The following is a 25,481-nucleotide window of genomic DNA, read 5'->3' as shown; positions in this document are numbered from 1 at the left end:
ATTGCCAAGCAAGAAGTCTTTGAATGCCTGGACTCATTCATTTCATGTGATAGCTTCATGGTATGGTAATATTTCATGCTCTCTGTTTCTTCAAGTGTTGATAAGCTCAAGGAGCTCTACAAAAGATATGAGAATTTTTGTCCTTTTGCAATGACAACCTATTTGCAAATCTACATCAAGAGTTGCAGGCATACGAATATGACAAATATTTATATTCCACTGTGGATGAATAGCTGCCTATCCCTCCTATACTTTCACTGCTGCCACCAACTAGACTTTTTGTATGGCTAGGTTTACTACAACAGCCCTTATGCTTTTACAAAAAATACCAAAACAAATACTCAGCAGAGTGGAAAGGCTTATAGGCATGGGGTGGAGACAACTAAACAAGCTTCTAATCGTTATATAACAAAAATGCTTACTTGGGGGTGGGGAGTTCAATTAAAACATTAGCATTTTAGTTTCTTCATACAGCAAAACCTAGAACACAAAACAAGTACCAAAAGAACATACAGGAGAAGAGAAATGGTTGGGAAAATGCATTAACTAAGCTATCTAAACTTGTCCCTGAAAGTCCTCTTTGTTACCTTCTCTTGTCAGCAATTTCGCTTGTTCCTTCTAGTCACAGTACAGGCCTGGGGCTCAATCCAGCCTGGTTTTTCTGTAGTTTCCACTCCAGTAGTTTCCACTCGAGCCCCTGGTGGCACAGTGGTAAAACTGCCGCCCTGTAACCAGAAGGTTGCAAGTTCGATCCTGACCAGGGGCTCAACGTTGACTCAGCCTTCCATCCTTCCGAGGTTGGTAAAATGAGTACCCAGAATGTTGTGGGGGGCAATATGCTAAATCATTGTAAACCGCTTAGAGAGCTTCCGGCTATAGAGCGGTATATAAATGTAAGTGCTATTGCTATTGCTAGTTACAGCCACAGCATTGAGTGTCCCAGTGCTGGTTTTGTGATAGCAAGCATGACTTGTCCCCTTAGCTAAGCAGGGTCTGCCCTGGTTGCATTTGAATGGGAGACCACATGTGAGCACTGTAAGATATTCCCCTTATGGGGATGGAGCCACTCTGGGAAGAGCAGAAGGTTCCAAGTTCCCTCTCTGGCTTCTCCAAGATAGGGCTGAGAGAGACTCCTGCCTGCAACCTTGGAGAAGCTGCTGCCAGTCTGTGTGGACAATACTGAGCTAGATAGACCAATGGTCTGACTCAGTATATGGCAGTTTCCTATGTTCCTATGATGCCTGGACCAATATGAACTAAATCAGGAGCACTTGTAGGGACACATAGGGACACCTCAATGGTGTAGTTTGTGATGATATCATCCACACCAATTCAAGATGGCGGACGCATAAACTTTTGAGGCACAAGTGGGCTAACTTGTGAACCGCCTAACCGATTTGAACTTGCTACAGCTGTAGGGGCACATGGGGAAACCTCAATGGCATAGTTTGTGATGGTGTCATCTGCCCCAATCCAAGATGGCAGACGCATGAACATTGGAGGCACAAGAGATATAACTTGTGGACCTCGATTTGAACCAAATTTAGTCCAGTTGTAGAAAAAGTGAAAGGAAAGTAGGCAGATTAGTCCTTACTTGAACAACTTGTATATAATGTAGGCATATTTTTGAGAAATGTTTTATATTCTATGTTTTGGACGACACAGTTAAAGTGTTCCAATATTCTTATATCTGAGCTCTGTAAGATTTGTTCCAGAGTTTCTTCTGGCTTGATTGCATCCTTAACGTTTGTCATCAGATTTAAAAGCTGGTCAACTGTTTCCTGGGTTAAGCATAGAATTCTTGGAGCATAAGCAATGATTGTGATAATATGCAGCACTGATCTGAAACACATCTTTGAGCACAGGATTCTAAGATACCTGGAAAACTGATCTCCATTTTCTGTGTGCAACATAGTCAGATCCATCCACTTGAAGTCCTAGAAAATTTTGTCCTGGTAACATGGCTGGGCTGCTGAGTTCTCACTGCTATTGACTTCCGAGGAAGGGGAAGAACCTATTATATATAGGTGAATCCCATTATCTGCGGGGGCTCAGTTCTGTGGGGAACCACAGATAATGGAACTGTTGATAATGGGGCATTACAGTCAATGGGATGGGGGAGGGGTAAGTTTCCTGGAGGCTAGAAAATTGGCCCCAAAATGCAAAAAGATACAAAAAAAGTACCTTATCATGCTCTGTAGGTGTCCAGCTGTCCAGGAATGCCGCCACCCCTGTTGTGAACCAAGCCTGATTTGTATACTAGATATGATCCGGAGCTAGCATATGAAATTAGGCTGGTTTCACCGGTATCATAAAGTGACCAGTTCTTTTATATGGTTACCATGTATAGTCTGGGTGCAAAGGTAGAAAGAAGATGACCCAAAAATACTTCAAACAATTCAATGGGTTTTATTATAGAAAGTTGCTCATCAGGATAAAATTCAAACAGGTCATCCAAATCAAACATGTTTCTAATTCTTGGTGTAGTGCGATGTGCCTAGCTATCATATGTGTGTGCAATCAACAATTACAGCTGTCTAATGAATCCTAATAAAGCATTTAGAGAGAAACAGAGAGGGAGGGAGGGAGGCCTTTGGAAAGGGGTGGCAGAAATTAATAGGGAGGAGGGGAGTGGGGAGCAGGCTAGGCTGTGCGTTGAATAAGCATCTCACCAGGTCCACGAAGAAGGCTTCAAAGGACTTGTTCATTGCTGGAGCTTTGTGAGCAATGCAGGCTTCAGATGGAAAAGACTGGTGCTGGATTTCACAGACAGAGTCAGCCCTTGGTTCTGCGTCCCACGGCAAGAATCACTGAGCAGTCTCTTGTCTGCAGGTTCCATGCTTCTGCTACTACTCAGCTAGACAGCAAGCACTTGGGATATGTACATGAGCAAATATTGCTTGTTAGGCAAAGATTGCTAATTGCCATGTCCAGAGACTCCCTTCTTATAGTGGCTTCATCCTTTGATGTCCATTGAGTCTCCTGTATCAAAAAAGGTGTCCATTCCTGTTATCCTCTGGATATTGTCTTTTAATTATTGATATTAGTTCAGGATATTAGCTCAGTCCGGGCTCTGAGTTCCATCTCCTGTTAGCTGCTATTTGGGGAGGAGATTGTTCTATTGACATTTGCCCCAAACAAATCTGCATCTCTGAGCTTGCAAATGCGCATCATCTCTTGTCCCCAGATTTCTGGTGCCTGGTCCCCCAAGAGTGTTAAAAGGTGTTAGAAAAAGAAGAATCAAAGCTATAGGTGTAAATCATTTTCTTTTGTGTACAACTACTTAGGGTGGAATTCCTAAAGACAGCAATCAGGTGTAACAATACTTCTAATTCTACATAAAGAATGTCTCTCAGAGAGGGGGGGGATTATCCCCTTTGGGCAGAGCAGAGCAATCTTCCATGACTGATGTGAGCATTGCTGTAAGAGGAAATGCAAGCTCAGCTCCTAGCTTCCCAGAGACATTATCTGATAGCAAGTTACATTTTAGCATTTGGATAGAAGACCAAGCTTAGCTATTGTCTCTCTTTTGAGTACCCATTTCACAAACATTAAGAATATGATGCTGGATTGCCCCTACCTTCACAAAGCAATTAACAGAGGCGGTCATGAGACCTGGGTGTCATGCTCTGGTCAGTTCATCTGAATTCAGGCATTAATCCCCTGCTAACTTGGCAAAGAGGCACCTTTTACCGTGGTGATTCTCTTTAGCAGGAAGAGAGTAACTGGCCCTATCCACCCCCAGAACAGTACCTCCAGTGACTGTTGCTGGTGTCTATCTTGTGTTTTTTTTAGAATGTGAGCCCTTTAGGGACAGGGAGCCATCTTATTTGTTTATTATTTCTCTGTGTAAACCGCCCTGAGCCATTTTTGGAAGGGCGGTATAGAAATCGAATCAATTAATTTAATTAATAATAATAATAATAATAATAATAATAATAATAATAATAGATTCCTTAATAAAATGGATCCAGACACAGACCTGGATTCCATATAATTCTGGGTTGGTAATTCTGAGTTTAATGTTGGGGTCAGGGTGTCCCCAATATACCCAAGTCCCAAATTCCCAACTTTTCCACAAAAAGTCACAGAAAAGAAGTTTTTAGATACTAATGAACCACAAAATGGCTCCTCTTGACAAAATGGTGACCAGAAGTGACCTCTGAGGTCATTTCCAGCCACCTAGGCACCACAGATACAAAATGGTTACCGTATTTTATGGACTATAAGACCTTTTCATATCTGTAGATAATGAGGCCAGGTGTCAATTAGACATTTGCAGATACACGGAACCGCAATAACACATATGGTGAGGTCCACCTGAGTTAAATGTTTTCCTTTTTTTAAAAAAAGTGCGTTTCCACCACCCCGCACCCCAGATTATCCATATGCACCTTAATATTTGTTTCCTGGTGCGGCTAGGTTCCATATAGCTACGAATACAACAAATATTTACATATTGCTTTTCAACAAAAGTTCCCAAAGCAGTTTATACACATATAAATAAATAAAATGGTTCCCTTTCCCCAAAGTGCTCACAATCTAAACAAGAAACATAAAGATAGGCACCAGTAACAGGCACTGGAGGGATGCTTTGCTGAGGATGGATAGGACCAGTTGCTCTCCCCCTGCTAAATAAAGAGAATCACCACTTTTAAAAAGGTGCCTCTTTGTTCAGTTAGCAGGGCTAGAGGCTGCATGTCAAGGCAAGGCTCCTCACCCTTTAACTGTTTTAAGTTATCCTTAGTGACTAGGCGCCTATAACATTCCTCCTCCCCAGTAACCCGTATTTACCTGTGTTTCAGGAGGTTCTGCAGCAATGGCCTGCATGATTTCCTGCCACATTTCATAAGCTTTCTGTTTCTGGTCTTCTTCTGGGTGCTTGGCTGGTGGAAACCTCCCATCAAAACTTGTTAGTTTTTACAACAGGTAGTGGCACAAGAATTTATGCTTCTACTTCAGGAAAGACATGAGGTGGGAGGGAGGAAGAGGAGAAGTTGGGTGGGGGGCAGGGGACCATCTTCACTTTTGTCTTAGGGCCCACTCCATCCTTGCTCTGCCCTGGACTTCCACCAAGGATATTCCACAGTTGTTCTGGTGGTAAATTTTAGCTGTTTGGTTCCTCTTCCATAACCAAGTTAACATGTCTGCGGTTTTAAATGACATGACTGAGGCAAGAAGCTCCCAAGTCCAATGTTCCAGCAAGAGATTCCGTTGTACCAAACACCATCAGGCAATCTCACAGCTTGACCTTATCTTTATCTACTGCCTGGCTTGGTTGGAATGTAAACTACCCTTTCCCCTTTCCATCATGTACATATTTATACATAAAGTGCTCTTAAGTAAAGTATACGGAATGTCAGATTCCATTTGTTTCCCCAGTAATAACTTGCTGTGCTAGTTTATGCAGTTCCTAATGTCTATAATGAAATGTACTGGGGTTCAACCTGCCTCAGAGTTGTTCTCTGAACTTTGCTCCTTATCCCAGATGCTCTTAAAATTAGTGTTGTTCTCCCTGGCTTCCATCCACCACTCCCTGATCTGGTCCAGAAAACCATCCTTTCCTAGTATGAATACGATGAATATTATATACCACTTTTCAACAAAAGCAGTACACATATATAGATATAAATAAATAAATGCACCTCTGAACAAGTGTAGGACAGCTTATTAATCTTATTTATATATCATCCCAAACCTGCATCTCTGGGTAGTGTACAACACACACAATACAAATTAAAAATGATTAACACATTACAACTATAAATCCAGTTAAAAGCCTGGGTGAACAAAATTTGTATTCAGTGCCTTTTAAAAAGTGGCCAGAGATGGGTAGGCTATTATTTCAACAGGGAGCACATTCCAAAGCCCAGGGGCAGCAATGGAGAAGCCTCATCCCTGAGTAGCCACCAGATGAGCCGGTGGCATCTGTCGATGAACCTCTCCAGATTATCTTAACAGGCAATGGGGCTCATGGCGAAGAAGACATTCTCTTAAATACTCAGGGCCTAAGCTGTTTAGGGCTTTATAGGCAATAACCAGCACCTTGTATTTTGCCTGGAAACCTATTGGCAACCAGTTAACACGGGACTAATATGGTCTCTCTGATATGACTCAGAGACCAACCTGGCCACCGCATTCTGTACTAGCTGCAGTTTCTGGACTACATACAAAGGCAGCCCCACATAGAGGGCATTGTGGTAGTCCAGCTTGGAGGATACCAAAATATGTAAATTTTTAATTACTGCTTAATTTTTGTTGTTTAATAATTGGTTTTATTCTGTTTTTATTGTGTATTTTTGTAAACCACCTAGAGCCTTTAGAGTCGGGCAGTATATAAATTAAATAAATATTAATAATAATAAATTCACCATTCTGAGGTCATTCATCTCAAGAAATGGACACAGCTGGCGTATCAGCTGAAGCTGATAGAAAGCACCTCTGGCCACCATCTCAACCTGGGACACCAGGGAGAGGTTCGGATCCAGAAATATTCCCAGACTGTGAACCTGTTCCTTCTGGGTGAGCATGACCCCATCCAGAATTGGTAGATCAAAAGATTGCCTCCCAAATTCCAACCCTGCATAATAGGTATCTCCATCTTATCTGGATTCAACCTCAGTTTGTTATTCCTCATTAAACTCATCACCGCCTCCAGGCAGGTATTCACGGAGGTTATGCCTTCTCCCGCTAAGGTTGACATGGAGAAAAAGATTTGGGTGTCTGTGTACTGATAACACCCTGCACCAAATCTCCTGATGATTTCTCCCAGCAGTTTCATGTAGATGTTAAATAACATTGGAGACAATATGGAGCCCTGAGGCACTCCATATGAAAGTTCAGATATTGAAGAACAAAAGTCTCCAAGAGACGCCATCTGGAAACTGCCCAAGAAGTAGGAGCAGAGCCACTGCAAGGCATACTATGGTTGATAGTTTTGAAGGCTGCTGAGAGATCCAAAAGGACTAACTGAGTCACATTCCCTCTGTCAGTTGGAGATCATCTGTCAGGCTGACCAAGGCAGTATCCACTCCATAGACTTGGACAGAGAACTGAATGACCAAAAGGCTGAAATCAAGCCAGAACAGCTGCATATACTGGCAACTGGAAGGTCTTCTTCAAGTTTCCTTTCATTAATAGTGTGTAGAAACCTAAATTAGAAAGACTTTTTGTTATGAGCAATCATGATCTATATAGAGCTTACTAATGTAGATAGTATCAAGTATAATATGCTGTTGGAAGTGAAGGACTATGCACTGTCTCTTGTCTCAATGACAGTGGAGGACAGACTAGTGAGTCAGAGGGCTAGAGGGTCAAGACATTGGTCATCCCTTCTCTACTGCTCTGACACTGTCTCTTTGGAATGTAGATTGCTACTTTCAGGGACACTTCCTTCCTTTCTGCCTTGCCACTTCCTCTTCTGTTCTCTTCCCTTCCTTCTACCCTGCAACATGCAAGCTCCTCTCTCCTGCACCATGTGTGCAGAGATGCAGAATCCATCTGCATCCAGCTAGATAGATAGATTAGAGATTCTATCTCCTCACTTTCCTATCTAGAATGGAGTTCTCTAATAAATACTACTAATATTGATTTGAAACTATGAACTGGCTCCAAGTTACTTTACTCTCAGCATACACACATGCCTAACTAAATTCTGCTGTGTTGTGCCTCTGTGCACTCTGCTATAATGAAAGAGGGTTTCTCTTACCAGAGAGAATTCCCAACATATGCTCTGTAATCAGTCGTCTTCTTGAACTTCCTTAGGATTAAACATACACTGTTCGTATTTTCCCCAAAACATCATATAAACCTGTAACATGAGTCATAAATGTATTGTTTTTTTTTGAATTACACCTTTAGCTGGTAAATCTGTCTCAATAGAAATAAAATCTCAATCCATTGCCTTCTAATCATGGAGAACTGTTGCTCCAACTGTGTTGTCTCTGGTGATACTATCCTGATTCTTACATAGTTAGCAGGCATAGTTGTCTTAATTAGCTTACTAACAGCTGTAGATGTGATGCTCTGCTATACTGGTAACTCATGACTAAGCTTTAAAGACACTCACATTCAAGCCCTTCTCCTATTCTTTCAATTTAAATTAAAACTGTCGCAAAATATTTTATCAAAAAACTATTTCATGGTTGTTTTACAAGAAAACTGAGTAGAGAGACACCTTTTAAAGTGGTGATTCCCTTATATTTAGCAGGGGGAGAGCAACTCGCCCTGTCCAACCCCAGCACAGCATCCCTCCAGTGGTTGTTGCTGGTATATGCCTTATATTTCTTTTTAGATTCTGAAACCTTTGGGGACAGGCAACCATCTTATTTATGTATTATTTATTTTTCTGTGTAGAATAATACACTTTGGTTTGAGAACTTTGGTTGAAGAGCGGTATATAAATATCCGTCATAGTTGTAGTCGTAATCAATTTTATCATTCAAACCATTAAGAGTCATTCTATTGATTAGAAAAATCAGTTTAGTCTCATTCTATGTTAATACCTTCTGTTTATCTACTCTATGCAATTTATGTGGCACAACTTTATTAGTAATCATCACTCTAAAACCTCTAAAATGATGATGATTTTGAAAATGTTTGATTAATATTGTTTCACCTTTCCCAACTTTGAAAGTACTCCTATATTCTTTTATTCTTATTTTCAATGGGCAAATAGTTTGACCTACATACATCTTATAACATGGGCAAATTAACAAATATATTAATTTGCTGTCCAGCAACTACCATACACATTAAATTGAAAGGTTTTGTCTGAATGTAGTGGAGTATATTGATGCCTAATATTGGATACATTCTGACAATAAGGTCTGTGCTATATCAGTTCTAACTAGCTTGTTCTTTAGAGAAGGTCCCCTCCTAAAACTGATGGTTGATCTCAAACTACATCCATTTATATGTTCTACTAAATGCCAATGTTTATTTATTATTCTCTTAATTTGATTAGACAAATGAGTATATTCCATACTTCAATATTGTGTGTGTGTGTGTGTGTGTGTGTGTGTGTGTGTGTGTGCGCGCGTGCGTGCCGTTGAGTCGGTGTCAACTCCTGGCGACCACAGAGCCCTGTGGCCCTGTGGTTGTCTTTGGTAGAATACAGGAGGGGTTTACCATTTCTGTCTCCCATGCAATATGAGATGATGCTTTTCAGCATCTTCCTTTATTGCTGCTGCCCGATATACACACGTGGACAAATGTGTTGGTACCCCTCCACGAAAAAAGAAGAACCCACAATTGTCTCTGAAATAACTTGAAACTGACAAATGTAATTGGCACCCAACATTGTGCCAAAAATCAGACTTTGCTTTAGAGTTTTGATGCAACAGAATATTTCAAATAATAACACAAATGAAAATGGCATGGACAAAAATGATGGGACCCTTAACCTAATATTTTGTTGCACAACCTTTAGAGGCAATCACTGCAAACAAGCAATTCCTGTAGCTCTCAGTGAGACTTCTGCACCTGTCAACAGGTAGTTTGGTCCACTCTTCCTGAGCAAACTGCTCCAGCTGTGTCAGGCTTCTCTAGACTGCATGTTTCAGTTCTTTCCATAGATGTTCGATAGGATTCAAATCAGGGCTCATATAAGGCCACTTCAGAATAGTTCAATGTTTTGTTCTTAGCCATTCTTGGGTGCTTTTAGCTGCATGTTTTGAGTCATTATCCTGCTGGAGGATCCATGACCTGCGACTGAGACAGAGCTTGCTGTCACTGGGCAGTACATTTTGCTCCAGAATGTCTTGATAGTCTTGAGATTTCATTGTTCCCTGCAAAGACTCAAGGCACTGTGTGCAGCAAAGCAGCAAAGCAGCCCCAAAACATAACCGAGCCTCCTCCATGTTTCACAGTAGGTATGGTGTTCTTTTCTTTGAAAGCTTCATTTCTTCATCTGTGGTCATAGAGCTGATGTGACTTGCCCAAAAGCTCCAGTTTTGTCTCATCTGTCCAAATGGCATTCTCCCAGAAGCATTGTGGCTTGTCAATATGCATTTTAGCAAATTCCAGTCTGGCTTTTTGATGTTTTTCTTCTAACAGTGGAGTCCTCCTGGGTCTTCTTCCATTGAGCCCACTGTCACTCAAAAAGCGACGGATGGTGTGATCAGACACTTATGGACCCTGACCTTGGAGTTCAGCTTGTATCTCTTTGGAAGTTGTCCTTGGCTTTTTGTCTACCATTCTCACTATCCTTCTCCCCATTCTGGGGTCCATTTTCCTCTTGCAGCCACATTCAGGGAGGTTGGCTACATTCCCATGAATCTTGAACTTCTTAATAATATTTGCAACTGTTGTCACAGGAACATCAAACTGCTTGGAGATGGTCTTATAGCCTTTGCCTTTAACATGCTTGTCTATAATTTTCTTTCTGATCTACTCAGACAACTCTCTCCTTTGCTTTCTCTGGTGCACAAATGTGTCCAGGCCACTTTAGAATATCTTTGTAGAATAAGCAATACTTTATCTCTTTTCACACTTGCTTTGCTTTACTCAATGACATATCAAAGGCATGCAGGTATATATGGGACAATTGCTTTTCATTTAATCACTCTTCAGAAGGCATAAAACACCTTTTCAATGAGCTGTAAGGGTACCAAAAAATTTGTCCATGTGTGTAGGGTATTGGGTATTTGAACCGGCAACCTCTGGCTTGCTAGTCAAGTCATTTCCCCGCTGTGCCATTGGGGTGTGTATGTGTATGTGTATGTGTATATATATGTGTGTGTGTGGCAACCCAGACCCAAGCCATTCAGTGCTTTAAAGGTAATAACCAGCACTCCCAAGCTACGAATCTGTTCTTTCTGGGGAGTGTATTCAGAAGACGAAGTTCTATCCTGTCTTGCAGATTATGATCCCCAACAATGAGCATTTCTGTCTTGCTTGGATTCATCTTCAGTTTATTATCCCTCATCCAGCCCATTAATGCCTGTAGGCAGGCATTTATGGGGCTAATGCCATTTCCTGATACTGATGACAAAGAGAAATAGATTTGAATGTCATCAGCATATTGATAACACCGAACACCAAATCCCCTGATGACCTCACCCAGTGGTTTCATGTAAATGTTAAAAAGCATTGATGACAGAATGGAGCCCTGAGGGATTCCATATAGTAGCTCCCATTTAGAAGAGCAACTGCCACCAGGCACCACCATCTGAAATCTACCTGAAACATAGGAGTGGAACTACTATAAAACAGTGACTCCAATCCCCAAATCCCTCAGTCAATCCAGAAGGATACCATAGTTGATGGTATCGAAAGCCGCTAAGAGATCCAAAAGAACCAGCAGAGTCACATACCCTCTGTCAATTCCATGTTGAAGGTCATCTATCAGGCCAAGCAAGGTCATCTCAATCCCATAGTCTGCCCTAAAGCCAGTTTGAAATGGGTCTAGATAATCAGTTTCCTCCAAGCTTGGAGCTGGTCAGCCACCACCATCTCAGTCATCTTAGCCAAACATGGGGAGACTGGCCTATAATTATCCATAACCAGGAGATCCAGAGTGGGCTTCTTAAGAAGGGGTCTCACCACTGTGTCCTTCAAACAAGGTGGCATCCTGCCCTCCCTCAGTGAGGTATTAATGATATCAACTAGGCCAGCTCCAACAACCTCCCTACAAGATGAAATCAGCCATGTTGGAACAGGTGGCAGGCCTTACCACTCCAAGCTGTCCACATCCTCAGGAATGCCCCCTCTCTCTTTTATATATATATACACACACGTTGATTTTGTAGACATTTACAGTCCCATGTAGAAGTAATTGTTGGCTGCACAGCAAACAGTTGAATCAGCCATCTCAAACTAGTTGATTATGTATATGTAAGCAAGTAGAACAAAATGATCTTGCATGAAGAGTGGGTGGGTTTCTATCAATTTAATTGTGAAAGATATTATGCATTATCAGCTGAATGTTTATCTCTCATCTGAAGTAAAACCTTTTAACTTCTTCATCTCAAGAGCTAAAGTAGTCATTAGCAACAATCTCTTATCTTATTCTTCTCACCCATGACAGTATTAAATCAAGCTTTGTTCTACCTCTTTTGTTTAAGGAGTGGTTCATACATGTGTAACCCTCCTGCCTTACCCTCGGCAGCAAGCATGGCTGTGTCTTGGTGTCTGTTGGTGGCTGCAAGGTAATTATTTCCCCATTCACAAGCCTAAACTGCAAATTCTGATGGGTTTGGTTTGGAGAATAACAAAACAATTAGACAGAGGTTTAAGGCTTAGACCAATAGTCCAAGATACTGCCAAAGTCAAAATGAGAGGCAGAAATATATTCTTTTGGTTCTCTATGTCTTATTTACAATATGGGGGAACTGGATGGTCACACTCTCTCCTTCTGGGACACCCCTAGTGGACAATGTTGTCTCAGTGGATATTGCTGATCTTTCCCTGGGCTTTCTCTGTTGGGGGCTCCATGAATAAGCTGTCCTTCCCAGCAATGGTGGCTTCAGTGAGGACCTGGGAAAGGGTGCCCCCCATCAAAATGCTGACAGCTTCTCTGTGGTGCAACTTCAATAGCTCAAATGGAATGGCAGCTCCTCAGGGTAAAGATAGATTTGTATTATTAAGGGTGGTGCGAATTTCCATTTCATGGTTGTTTATTCCACTGTCAACTGCTCTCACAGTTAGGAAACACAATCCCATGTGCAGAACATGCATGTATACCATTTGTATTTGCACAGGCTATTTTGAACTTCATGCTGAATGAATGTTGGGAACAGGTGTGGCACCACTGAATGTGAACCTGTTTTCACATGTTCAGAGTAACGTCTGAATAGTCCTTGTGGGGTAGGCCTTTTTTGGGTCCTCTGATTGGAGGCCATTTTGTGTATCCTCTGATTGGAGCAAGAGGAAGAGCTGAATAAATCAAAACTGACTTCTGAAGAATGGAGTTCCTAAATGAATTGTTTACATGTGCACCACTAGTGCTCTGGGCACAGCATTGGGCTCTTTCCAATAAACAATAAACTAAACAATAAGGGTGGGTAATAGCATGTCCATAGCTTGATCTCACCCTTCCAACTGATGCCAGCTAAGATAAACTGAGCTTGTGGTATCCCGAGTACTGCTGCAAAACTGCATTGAGCTTTCTTTCACACTGCTGCACTCACATGTACTGTAATGTGAAACCTCAGTTAAATGGGGCAGAGGTTTGAATACGTGAACGTCTGAATGCGCACAACGGCAGTTTTGCAGCAAAAGCAACCTGCGGTTTGCCTTGCAAAACTCCAGTTTGAACCTTCGGTTTGTAGTGAGTTTCACTGCCACAACCTGAGGTTTTCCGGTGGCAGCATTACATCAGAATGTGGACGCTGCCATAACCATGGTTTCATGCAGTTTCTGGAACCATAATCATAGAGAGGGTGGCCCAGACCTGCCTGAGATCATGCCCTCTCCATGCCTGTGATGCTTCTTGCTGGCTGCGCCCCTGTCTCTGATCCAACAAAGCAGTTGCTCGGCCATAGGGATACTACCACGTCCCATCCCAAGCTTGTCAGCCTGTCAAATGGGAAAGTCACACAGGGGCATGCCCTCTTCCCATTCTGACCCTTGTCCCTCCCTCCTGGCAAGCAGGAGAGAAAAGGATGGGATGGCAAGACAGGCACTATGTAATTTGCTCTGCAAAAATGAAGCATTAAAGATGTATGTTCACAAGTACATGCAGTCGAGGTGGCAACATAAGCAGGGCCAACCACATTAGAGTGCTGGAGCAGCAACGAATGGCAGGGCGGCGATACCTGGGCTCTGGGAGCCACAGCCAGGAATTCTTGAATGGCTTTGCTCTATTTTTTGCACAGTGATGGTGGGGAAGGGGCCCCCAGCTCCAGCCCCTTGGGGGAACATGGGTTCCCTTTGCTTACTCATGAGAAGTAAGCCGGCTGGGCAGCAGGATCAGCATTACCTCCAGTGAAAGGAACATTTTGACATCTCTGATGATGATGGATGCTGTTCTTGAGTAGACTGCTATGGGGATACCCCTTCACAATTCAAGAGAAGATCTATCTGTAGGGACAGGGCTGCTGGGCAGAATTGCTAATAATGTGCGATGACCCATGGACTGCTCTCTCATGAGACTGTCAGGCCATGGAGACACACATGCAGGCCAGATGGCAGATGCTGCCCAACCAGGTCGCTCTACACAAGCAAGCTGCAGGGACAGGTCCCCCTGTCTTGGTGGCTGCTGCGAAGAAGCTTTCGAAGCATGTCCCTTGCCAGCCCATCCACCCATTTGAACATGCCCATCTTAATTGTTTGCCTGGAACAGCAACTCTGCTCTACTGGTGTCCCAGACAACTGGGGCTCCCCTACTCCACGATCCCCTGTGGCATCAGATCTGCATATGGCGCAACGCTTTTCTGAACCCAGGAGATTTGAATGAGAGTAAAGATCTGTCCCCGGTCCCAGGGTTTCTGCAATTTGCCCACCCAGCTATGCCTGCATACACGGAGCATCAAAATCTGCTTTGGGTGTGTGAAAGGCTTCCTTGGAGAGGAGGGATTTGCTGTGCAAAAGTTCGATCATTAGCCAGAGAGAACAGGGGCCCCATGCAAGCGGGGCAACCCCTTTTTTGGTTAGTTCAACTCATGAGCGTGCAGTCCGATGGAAGATAGAAGGCTGGTGAACCTAAAGTCTTCCCAGTAGACTGGCCCTCTCATGAGAGTGCTAATCCCCAGGCAGCAAGTCAACATGAGGACAGGAATGTGGTTTGGTCTCCATAGACTGCTTTGCTGATGTGAGCCCTCACAAGAACTTCCTTGGTCACAGCAGGCCAGACCCCAGGATCCTTTGCCCTCCCTCATATACATATCCCCTCCTAGGAAGTCATCATGTTTCCTTCCCTTTCCTGAGTATCAGAACAATAGTGCCCCCCCAGCACACACCCTCCCAATTGTGCGTGTGCAAGACTGTTCTGTTTGGGGGCTCTTATGAGGGTGGCAGAAGATGGGGGTTGCATGGTATAGCATTTAAAGGGATTTAAATGCCCTTTCCCTGCTGAGGGCGGGCAGACCATTTGAAAAAGGCACAATCCTGCTTGGCACATGAAGTTTGTGGCTGATGGCTCCCACCCTGGATACTTCCTGATGCCTTGCCCACAGTCTGGTGGCATGAGCACTCTGGAGCTTGCTGGGAGGCGGCCTCAGTGGATCAGGAAGAGGGAGGGCCTACCCTGCCCTGAATACTGAGGTTGCCAGACTGCACTTGGACGGATATCTACAAAGCAATTTGTGGCTTGAAAAACTAACCACGGGTTCGGCAGTCTTCAGTTTTATATTACATGCGAATGCAGCCACTGGCTCAATGACTTAAACCACATCTGAGATGTTTTGGAAGTGGAACTCTGTTTCTTAGGACCAAACTTTCATAAAGCAAGAGGAATAAATGAAAGCTGCCCCCTTATGTATTTCAGCAGGAAAAAATAGAATGCAGATTTCTCTCCCTCAAACGCAGAGCTTTTAATGACTCACCCAGCTATCGCACTTGCCCCTTTTAGTGCCATTTCAGCTATTCTTTCCAGTGGAAAAAGACAATTATGCGATCACAGGCTGTCACGAGAGCTTCGCAGGGGCTGAACATTAATGTGTTTCAGGTTGCATTTAACCCTGGTGCCCTCTTGAGCATGAAAATCACTCTCAAGCATATGCTAATGGACTGGCCCTCAGAGCACAGAGCACTCCAAGTTCCTGCTCATGAGTTCACAAAGCTTCACTGAAATATTAATTTGCATGTCTTTCCCAGCTAATTTGCTCCTAGAGTCAGACTAACGCATGCCTAACGATTCACGTATGGGGTGTGCATGGTGTGTTATTTTTTTAATGCCTGTACTAATCCTCTTAAGTACAAATGAATGCACACTTAACTGCATGTGGAGAATATGTATGTGTATACAGTCGGTTTTATTGTGGTACGAGGTCAAACAAACTGATAATCCCTTGGTGGCTTTGCTGTTGGCATTAGAGCTGAGCTGAATTTTTCTGGTATCCTGTGGGCTGACCCAGAAGCTGCACAGTTCCCTGGAGCCTTAAAAGCCAGCCTGCAGGGACTTCTGCACACTACTTTCTGGTGTCTAGGACTTGGATGACAAATAGATATAATGTTGAGCAGGATGTTGATAGCAGAACAGAACGCTGAGGAGATTTTTGACAATAACAAAAGGCAAAATGGAACTAGAAATGGAACTAGACAGGCTGTTTTTGGCTCAGCACTCAGAATCCAAGAATGCGAATTTGAACCTCGTCAACTTTTTGCCGAGCAGCTGTTTCTTAAGGGAATACAAGCCTGCAGATGAAATAGGTGTTTTTCAATAGCCAGTGGCAGACTGCATTTTGTAAGTGCAACTAAAAGTGTATGTATTCAGTGTCTGCATGCCATTGCTGTGATTATAGCCCTGTCACAGCTGGAGGAGTGAAAAGCAGATAGGAGGAGAGGAGGGCAAATTTCTTTGGAGAGAGAAAGACAGCAGAGAACAGAAAAGGCCTAAATGGGTCATCAGCGTATGCATAATATTCTCACAGGAGGAATTCTTTACACACACGCCATCCCCACTTGCAGTAATATTTCAGCAGGGCTTCTGTGAAAAAGCACATCAGCAATACCTGCATCGCAAGATGTACTTAAAAGAACATTTTTTTAAAATCTTATTTGAAATTTTACAGCGCGTAAATGTTTCTTCAGTGAGTATTGTGGCCAGTGAAGAATAGAACAGAAGATAAAGGAACTGAAGTTCTCTTACCTGACTCAGACAAACAAAATGGCATCCCTCCCTTTCCCCACTCTTCTGGCTCCCATTCATTATTAAAGCTTAGTTTAGGCAGAAGACAAAGCATTCCTTTACTTACTTACACATGAGAAAGAGAGATTGAAACTTAATGGACCTATGCAACTGACAATGAATTTGTTTCACAACAACTGCCTGTCACCTTTCCAACTAAAATCTATAGCTAACATAGCTTTGTGTTCACCTTGATGGTTTTTATGAGTCCCATAGAACCATGGAAGAACATGAGGAGACTTGTATGTGGCCTAATCCAGTATTCCCTGTAACAGCGATTCCCAAATACTCCTAGGAGAGGACTGGATTATGTGGTTAGAACAGTGCTTGCGAGGGAACACTCAAAACTTGTTGAGCCGGGTCTCACGATCCATGAGACCCGGTTTCTGTTGGTGAGCGGGGAGGGAGCCCTGGGCGGCTGTTTCTGTGTTCAGCTTTCAAGTTACTAAAATGCAAAGAAGTTGAGAGCCACTTTCCAGAAACAAAATCTGGAAATATACCACTGATAACCAGAGTTTGCATTTAAGGTGTAGTGCAAAATACACTAGACAGAGCACATGTTCCAGAAACTTCTGTTTTGAACACACTCGTAGCTTACATTGCCAGCTTTTTATACCCATGCTCAAAGGAGATGGGACAAGCCTCATGGCTTCTGAGAGAGGAGAGCTGGTCTTGTGGTAGCAAGCATGACTTGTCCCCTTAGCTAAGCAGGGTCCACCCTAGTTGCATATGAATGGGAGACTACATGTGAGCATTGTAAGATATTCCCCTCAGGAGATGGAACCACCCTGGGAAGAGCAGAAAGTTCCAAGTTCCCTTGCTGGCATCCTCTCTAAGGTAAGGCAGAGAGAGATTCCTGCCTGCAACCTTGGAGAAGCCGCTGCCAATCTGTGAAGACAATACTGAGCTAGATAGACCACTGGTCTGACTCAGTATATGGCAGCTTCCTATGTACATTTTCTGTTTCCAGCCTATTTGCTTATAAAACTTCCCTCATTTTCTTCAGGTACTTTCCTTTTTGCTAATGTTAAGTATTTCCCATTCCTCCAACCCCACATTCTACTTACACAAGAAACATAGCTTCACACACGGCTTGGAAATCTTTTAATGAGCAAGAAGATGGTCAGATGTGCAAGAGGGAAGAGCCCCTCCCATTTCCCCAACTCCTTTCTCATAGCAGAGGGACCTGTGGGTAGATATATGGAAGTAAGCATGAACCTTGGATGCAGTCATGGTGGGAATTCATCTCAGAAACTAGGTCATAGAATCAAAGTGGCCAAAGCCAGGAAGTTCAGAGGGAAAGGGAGGACCCTGTGAAATGGTGCCCAGTTCACACCATTGTGTTTTGTTCCTTCTCCACAATGGTGTGAGCTGGGTCTGTGGCATCAGCCTCATTTTGAATTTCCTGCTTTTTTTGTTCTGCATCCTAACACTTTTGTTTATTTGCAAAAGTCAGTTCTTTATTCTGAAGATGGCAGAAAGGAGCACGCTGCACCAGAAGCGTGTGTGCCTAGACCTTTTGGCTGGTTCCCACAGCTCAGGCATGGGAGGTGGGGAAGAGTTTGCTGAGAGCAGAAAGGACACCCCTGCTATTGAGATGTAAAACGCACACCAGATACCCTCCCTCTGCCTCAGAATTGCTTGCTCTAATTGGTGAAGGCTACAGAGGCTGTTTAGATACAGCTGCAGCATATTAATTACTCTTTTGTTTGGAGCAGGAGTTGTTTGAACTGGATAGTGAAAGAAACAGACCTAAGATGTGTAAAAGTCTGAAGAAACCCTTCCTCACTAGAGTCTGAAAGCAGATGCACATGAAAACAGATGCCACATGGAAACTGCTTTCAATTGCTCCTCATGGCTGACGTCTGTGCTTAAAGTTATTGTGTATGGAACAGCTCATTGGGAATTACACACACTTATTAGGGAGTATACCCCATTGATCACGGTGGGATTTGCTTCCAAGTAAACATACACAGGATTGCACACAGTGGGGACCCTACTCAGTCACCTTCTTCTTTGCTCTCAAGGACTTCTTAAACTTGTTATAGCAAGTCTTCCTTAGTTGTTCATTAAGTCAAGGAGCAAGGCACCCCCTAACCAAGACACAACAGGCCATATCCAGCTCTAGCTTTGCCCAACTAGTCACAAGAGATGACAAGAAGTTCTAGTATCTGTGTGCCATCAACAACCAGGGCCTTTCTCAGGCTTTACCGTGGGATTAAGAGGAGAGGTACTGCAAGTTAGGGGGCATACCAGATACTGAGAATTTGGTTTGCCCAAAACACTAATGCAAAAAGTGGAATTTTTTTTTACCCCGGACATAAATTGGGCAAAGCTCCAATGTGCAATGAAAAACCCGAATAGTGTATGGAGTGCTCCCTGATCGCTTGCAGGGACTTCGAAATAAATCTGATATATGAACTCACACTTGCCCTTCCCATGGTAAAGGGAAGTAAAATTGCCATCTGGGAGTGGTCCAGGAACTGATTGGAAAGTTACCGTTTGTTATCTTTGCTACTGTTTTACAGTGCATTATGGAGCAACTTCCTGAATATTATGTTTTCATGCTAGAAGTATCATGAAGGAAACCCCAATTTGATTTTAAAATGGCATGTGGCAGGCAGCGCATCTGCTAACAGATGCATGTGGTGTGAAAATACATAAATACTTAGTCATTTCTAGGAGACAGGTTTCTGAAAAACAGATGTAATACAAGAACTGATTTTAAGAGAGGAGGGACAAGCTCTCCTGAACTTAGGAATGTATTATTGGAAGGGAAAGCCGCAACCACTTCAGTTCAAAAAATGCAAAGCTATTTGGCTTAAAAGTGAAAGTCAAGTCATCAAGAACCGGAACTTAAGCAGCACATCTGCTTACACTATATAAAATTTGCCTGTGTTTCTCTAAAAACAACCACCTACCAATCACACTTAATTTGTAAATTGCTTTTAATTTAAATACTTTCAGGATTAGCAAAATGGCTACCTCTCTCCCATCACACCCTCCCACCCCCCGCAACAGCCTTGACATGCCCCCACAAAATACAACTCCCTAACTGGGATTAACAAGAAGGACAATGACAACAAAAACAAACTAACCCCATTCCTCCATCATCTTTGCCGGCATTCACAGTTCAAGAACTGGCTATCATCCAGCCTCTGACACAATGTCTGGAGTACCCAGAGCAGCTGGAATTCATTTTCTTCCTTTCAATCTATGCACTCTCATATGAAGTTGCAGTTTGGCATTGCTGTGTATATCGGGGAGTGTCCAGTGCAAGAGAAAACAAATCCACTGCACTTCTTTCCCGCTCAGTGCTTCTAGAGCAGGGAAAAAACCTGTGTGTGTACACACACACACACACACACACCACACACACACACTCTCTACAAAATGGAGTAATTCATGACTGTTTAGAAATGACCTAGTGTATACCTAGAAATGTCTGCAAGTAAAATCCAGCTCTTCTTTTGCATTAAGGATTTCTGCAATGGTTGCTGTTCATAAGACTCTGGTCTTGCTTTGTCCCCTACTTGTGGGGACTTTTAGAAAGTAGTCTGCACCACCACTTGCTAAGCAGTTATTTGGCAGAACATCAGAACTCCCCAAGGCTCTGCTCCCTGTCCTTGAGATGTCACATTGCAGTTCAGTGGTACAGTATTCAAAGGGAGGTGGTTGTTTAGTTCAAAGTAGGCTCAAGTTGATCGGGGGGAAAAAAAAAAGGAAATGTGGCAGTCACAAAATCACACAGTGCAGTTTGTGAGAACTAGTTGCTCTGTCACCTCGCCACTTGGTCTTTTTCTTCTTCTTCTGGCTCTTCTCTGGGACCTGTTGCCTGTTTAGAAACACAAAAGGAATATTAGTACTAAGTTTCAGGACAGAAGGGGACTGGCAGACTGAAAAGTGCTTGGTATCTTCCAGGGGGAAGAGCGGCATGGTGGAGGTGTGTTTGTCAATGCAGAGATGAGGTCGTGGTACAGTAGGAGAGTCTCTGCTTTGCATGCTGGTAGTCTTTCAATCCCTGGTATTGATATTGGTAGGGCTGTGGAAGAATCTTGCCTGAAACACTGGCAGCCATCTGCCAGTCAGTGTAGACCAGTGATTCTCAAACTTGGGTCCTCAGGTGTTATTGGACTTCAACTCCCATAATCCCCAACCAAAGGCCACTGAGGCTGGGGATTATGGGAGTTGAAGTCCAATAACACCTGAGGACCCAAGTTTGAGAATCCCTGGTGTAGACAATACTGAGCAAGACGGGCCAAGGGTCTGACCTGGTATAAGGCAGCTTCCTTTGTAAGTGGTAGGTGGTGAAACGTCTATGCCAGAGTTGCATAACTGCAGCTAGGGATATGCACAAATGGCCCATGCATGGGCTGGCAGGGTGGGGAGTGGTTCCCTTAAGGTGCCAGTAAGCTGGACCTTACCTGCTCTGCTGCCATCCCACTATTTTTCCGGGTGCGGCGCTCACCCTAGCAATGGCTGTGTGGGGCTGCGATGCTGTTCCCTGCAGCCTGTGTGTGGGGCGTTGGCACACATATGGCATCCGCACATGCGCGAGCATCATTTGCATGGTCAGCAGCACCATGGTCAGCAACTGCCATTGAACATGATGAACTGTAGCTCTTGAGGATCTCCCCAGCCTGGTTCTCCAGCTCTTTGAACCAGAGATGAACTGGGGCCCTTGCATGCACTCCACTACTGATCTATATAGCTCATGCCCCTGCAAGCTCAGCCGTTGTCACTCCATCTAGGCCCTTAGCCATTTCCTGAGACATTTGGCCCCAAACAATGCATACAGGGAGTGGAAAAAGTGCCAATGTTCTGTCTATGAGAGATAAGAAATATTCTGCTGTAAAGAATTCAGTTGGAGATAAAACAAAATGGTGCTGTAGAAGGGCTGCAACTTCAGGGTTGAAGTGTCATGCAGTTTAGGTGCCAGACCAAGAGAAGCAACATCTAATCAGCCTTTTATTCTCTAATTCCCATCCGCTAAATCCCTCCTCCTCTTTCCTTCTCTACCAGCCAGAAAAAGAATCTAATGACTAAAAAGCTTGCATGCCGTAGAAGTAAGCTATAAACAGAAAACCTACAAAAATGATGGTGCTGTATTTGACTGACTGATGCTGAGAGACAGAGCCTCTATTCTGGCAAGGCTTCTTAGACTACACAACTGATAGGCAAGTGTGGGGCTCTGTCCTGGGTGAAAGGTCAGTGTGGCATGAAATAAATAAATACAATCATAAAAATAACAAAACCCATCACTTCTGCCGGATGGAGGGATATAGCTATGGGGTTCTAGCTAATCAAGTGTGGAAAGCAATGCACTGAGATCCAGTTGGGATGAATGGCTAAGTCAGAGGAAAGGATAGCCGCTTGTAGAGCAGATGTTGCAGGGAAGAGGGAGGTATGAGCCACAGCTCAGGCTGCTAGGTCATGCTGCAACCCCAGGGCAGAACAATGAGCCGCTTCTCACGAGCGAGAAGGGCTAGAGGGCGGACAGTGGGGAAGGCTGGTCTTCCCCACAGATGGGCAGTTCTTCCTCCTTGGGTGGATGGATTGCCTGCCCAGACAAGCACTGGATCCTGCCAGTAGCTTCAAGGGTTGGGGTACCGGGATGCGCCGCCCCGCATTTCCCCACCCCCAGAACTCCGATAATGCACTGTGCGAGCACATGGTACATTATTGGGATCCGCCCGCCCCCCCCCCCCCGTCTGCCAGCTGCAGGGAAATGAGAGAAACGTTTTTAAGGGTGGCTAATTAGGTGGGTTTGCCACTGTGGTGCTGCCAGGATCTGTCCAATCCATGCGGTTCACATGTGTGTACAAAACCGGGCTGGGCTCCCTTAGCCTGGTGTTGCATGCCCATGTGAATAGCCTCCATGTATTTAAAAAAGGAAAATTGCCCCTTTAGCACTCCTCCTGCTAGCGGCTGTGTAACCTTTGCTAGCCAAAATCTTACTGGAAAATTGCGTGACATGCAACAAGTGATCATCAGAGGCATGTATTTTAGCATTTACCCCCGTTTTGCTAATGTTGGCAAAATATACCTTTAAAAGTCCCAACGAAAGTGTTCCTGCTTGGGAAATACTAACACCCTGCCCCCATGTTGCCAACCAGCCTTTTATCAGTCAGTGGTAGTAGGGGGGAGCTCCTGGAGCTAGGAATATGAATTCCTGTGATAACACCATTCATTATATTTTCCCTGTTATTCTTTCTTCTGTGTGAGTCACTTTTTCTGTTGAAAAGAGGTGTATAAATAATAGGGTCCCACGACCATGCCATCTGCTCTTCTGCTCATCTTGCCATTTCCCCAGTCTTCCCAGATACTATACAATACTCCAAACAATTCCAGTTCCAGATAAAAGTGAACAGATTAAGGGGTTTCATTAAACTAGTCCTTGAGGCGCTTGACATGATTAGTGTGAAGTGCCTTGAGGTAGTTTCCAGGGAGAGTGGGCTTAGCCCACTGTCCCCGCAGACAATCGCCCACGGAGCCCTGGGTGGCCACATGACTACCGGCCCCGACATGGAGCCAGTGGGGCTGCAAGGATCGGGGGCCACTCACCCCCCGGAAGTCCCAGGATGCCCCGCGTAAGCGTGTGGGGCAATCTGGGGGGGTCCCCCCCGAAGAAACTAAGGTGATTCCACCTATTATTTTCCTAAACATAAGGATTAGAGGGCACCTAGCGGAAAGTTGGTTTCCTTGGACAGGGTCAGACAGCTCCACCCGTTCACCACCACACTGTGTGCACTCCTATAACTGATGCAGGATTCAGAGAGCTGGGATGCACAGTTTCAATGACAAGGTCTCCTTGCTGCCAGGTTTACTGATGGGAAAATAATTTCAAAACATGGAATGGTTCCACCTTGCATCTGTACTCCCAAGTGACTTTTCCTCCCACCCACTCCCTCTTTCTGCTGCCAGATGAGATGATCTAAGAAGAGTGGGTAGTGCCACCTGGTTTTCTGAGAAACAGGCAGTCGGATCAGTAAAGATCAAATTGCTAGGAAGGAAGCACCATTTATTCCAAGTCTCCACTGCTAGAAGAAATGGCTGTCCATAGTGACATAGTGCTTCTGCATGTGGATGTCCCCTTAGCTGGATCAAGGCAATTCTCTGTTTATAGAGTTCGATGCAAGGAGACCACCACATGTACCGTGGAAGGAGAGTACCATGTGCTGCTTCTAGTCCCTTTCCTACTCTTGCACTTCCATAGAAGCAGGGGAATGAAATATGCCAAAGGTACTAGGAAAAGGACAGCTGAATGGGAATGTGTTTTGATATTTATAAAATTATGCCTGCTGTGGAGAAAGTGGATAGAGAAACATTTTCCTCCCTCTGCCACAGTGCTAGAACTTAGGATCATTCAATGAGAGTAGAAAATTAGACCCATTCTGACAATACATCCCTGAACACACATCATTAGAAAGGGACACACTGAGAGTGTGGATGTTCCGACACCCTCCTGGTATGTCCCATCATGTGGCCGGTGGTGGTGCTGTGCCTCCAAATGGCCCCTACACTTGCAGTCCTGATACTTGTTTAACAAGTGTTTGGTGTGTGTGTACAGAGGCCATTTGGATGAACATCCCCCACCATGCAATAAAGGGAGATGATGGGAGGACATCAGGATGCCCACAGAGGACATTGTGATGGGTGTGCTCTAAGAACATCCCTTCCAAATCGCTGCCTTGGGATTTTCTTAATGAACGGCAGGGTATAAATTTAACAATAAATAATAAAATAAAATAAATAAATGTGCTGGCCTGAATTGCTGGGACTGGCCCAATGCAATTCTTACAAAATCCGTAATGAATGGAATTGCCTGTGGGTAATGGCAAACCATGGGTTTCAACACTGTGCAAGTGACATCAAGAAGTATAGTAAAAATTATGCCCCCAACACCTCCCACCAAGGGACACAGAAGAAAAAGTGAGCACAAACACATTTTCCAGGTTGAGTTATTCATTAGGTGAATGTGTAACAACTCAGCAAAAATGAAAAATGGAGTCAGTAGCAAACTCCAAATATTCAGGGGGAAGATTTAGAGCCAGTGCTGTGGTTAGAGTGCTGGACTAGAGCCCAGAAGGCCCATGCTAAAATCCTCACTCAGTGATTAAAATCAGTGGGTCACCTTTGGCTAGTTACAGAAGTCATTATCATGACTAGCTCCACCCAGGTTAGCACAGCCCGACCTGGGCAGAGCTGGTCGTGAGAAATGCCAGGATGAGTCCGGCGCTCCTCAGTCGGGTAGCCCAGGTTTTAAATCTGGCTAAAAGTGAAAGAGGAGGCTGCATGTACGCCCTCCTCCATCACCACCTGGTTGTGTGGAAGCTTTGGCTGCCAGAAGTCCAAGCTTCCATAGAACCAAGGGAAAGGAGCACCAGGCAGTGGGGGAAAACCCCAATGCACCACACTCCTCACAGGGTGCATTGTGGGATGCAGGAGGACCCAGCCTGCTCTTCCCCCTCACCACTCCTGGACAGCTCACGCACTGGTCATATGGGTGTGTGGTGCTTTGGAGCCAGGGATGGTTTCGATCATGTGGGAGAAGGCAGGCAAGCTCCCAGTCCCAGCTTGTGGGCTGACCCTACTAGCTCTCAGCCTAGCCTACCTCAAAAAGTTGCTGGGGGGTTAAATGAGGGTGGGGGAACTGTGAAAATTACCCTGAGTTCCTTAGGGGAAGGGAGGC

At 44.2% G+C, this 25,481-nt stretch overlaps 1 protein-coding gene and 1 long non-coding RNA gene across 4 annotated transcripts in view; one reads left to right on the top strand and one right to left on the bottom strand.

Annotated features, from left to right (window-relative positions):
* Positions 1-25,481, top strand: part of LOC128330589 (uncharacterized) — a 49,372-nt gene that overhangs the window by 11,595 nt on the left and 12,296 nt on the right. The gene's annotated exons all lie outside the window — the stretch shown is intronic.
* MRAS (muscle RAS oncogene homolog) overlaps positions 17,877-25,481 on the bottom strand; it is a 68,127-nt gene continuing 60,522 nt past the window's right edge. For all 3 annotated transcript variants that reach the window (XM_053263657.1, XM_053263665.1, XM_053263672.1), the window contains exon 6: positions 17,877-20,624. In XM_053263657.1, coding sequence (XP_053119632.1) covers positions 20,525-20,624 — 100 coding nt within the window. In that variant the 3' untranslated portion in view covers positions 17,877-20,524. The remainder of the gene's footprint in view (positions 20,625-25,481) is intronic.

The sequence above is a fragment of the Hemicordylus capensis genome, chromosome 1 (genome assembly GCF_027244095.1).
Source record: "Hemicordylus capensis ecotype Gifberg chromosome 1, rHemCap1.1.pri, whole genome shotgun sequence".
Classification (NCBI taxonomy): Eukaryota; Metazoa; Chordata; class Lepidosauria; order Squamata; family Cordylidae; genus Hemicordylus; species Hemicordylus capensis.
Note: the sequence above shows the minus strand (reverse complement) of the source record. Positions and strands in the feature narration are given on the sequence as shown.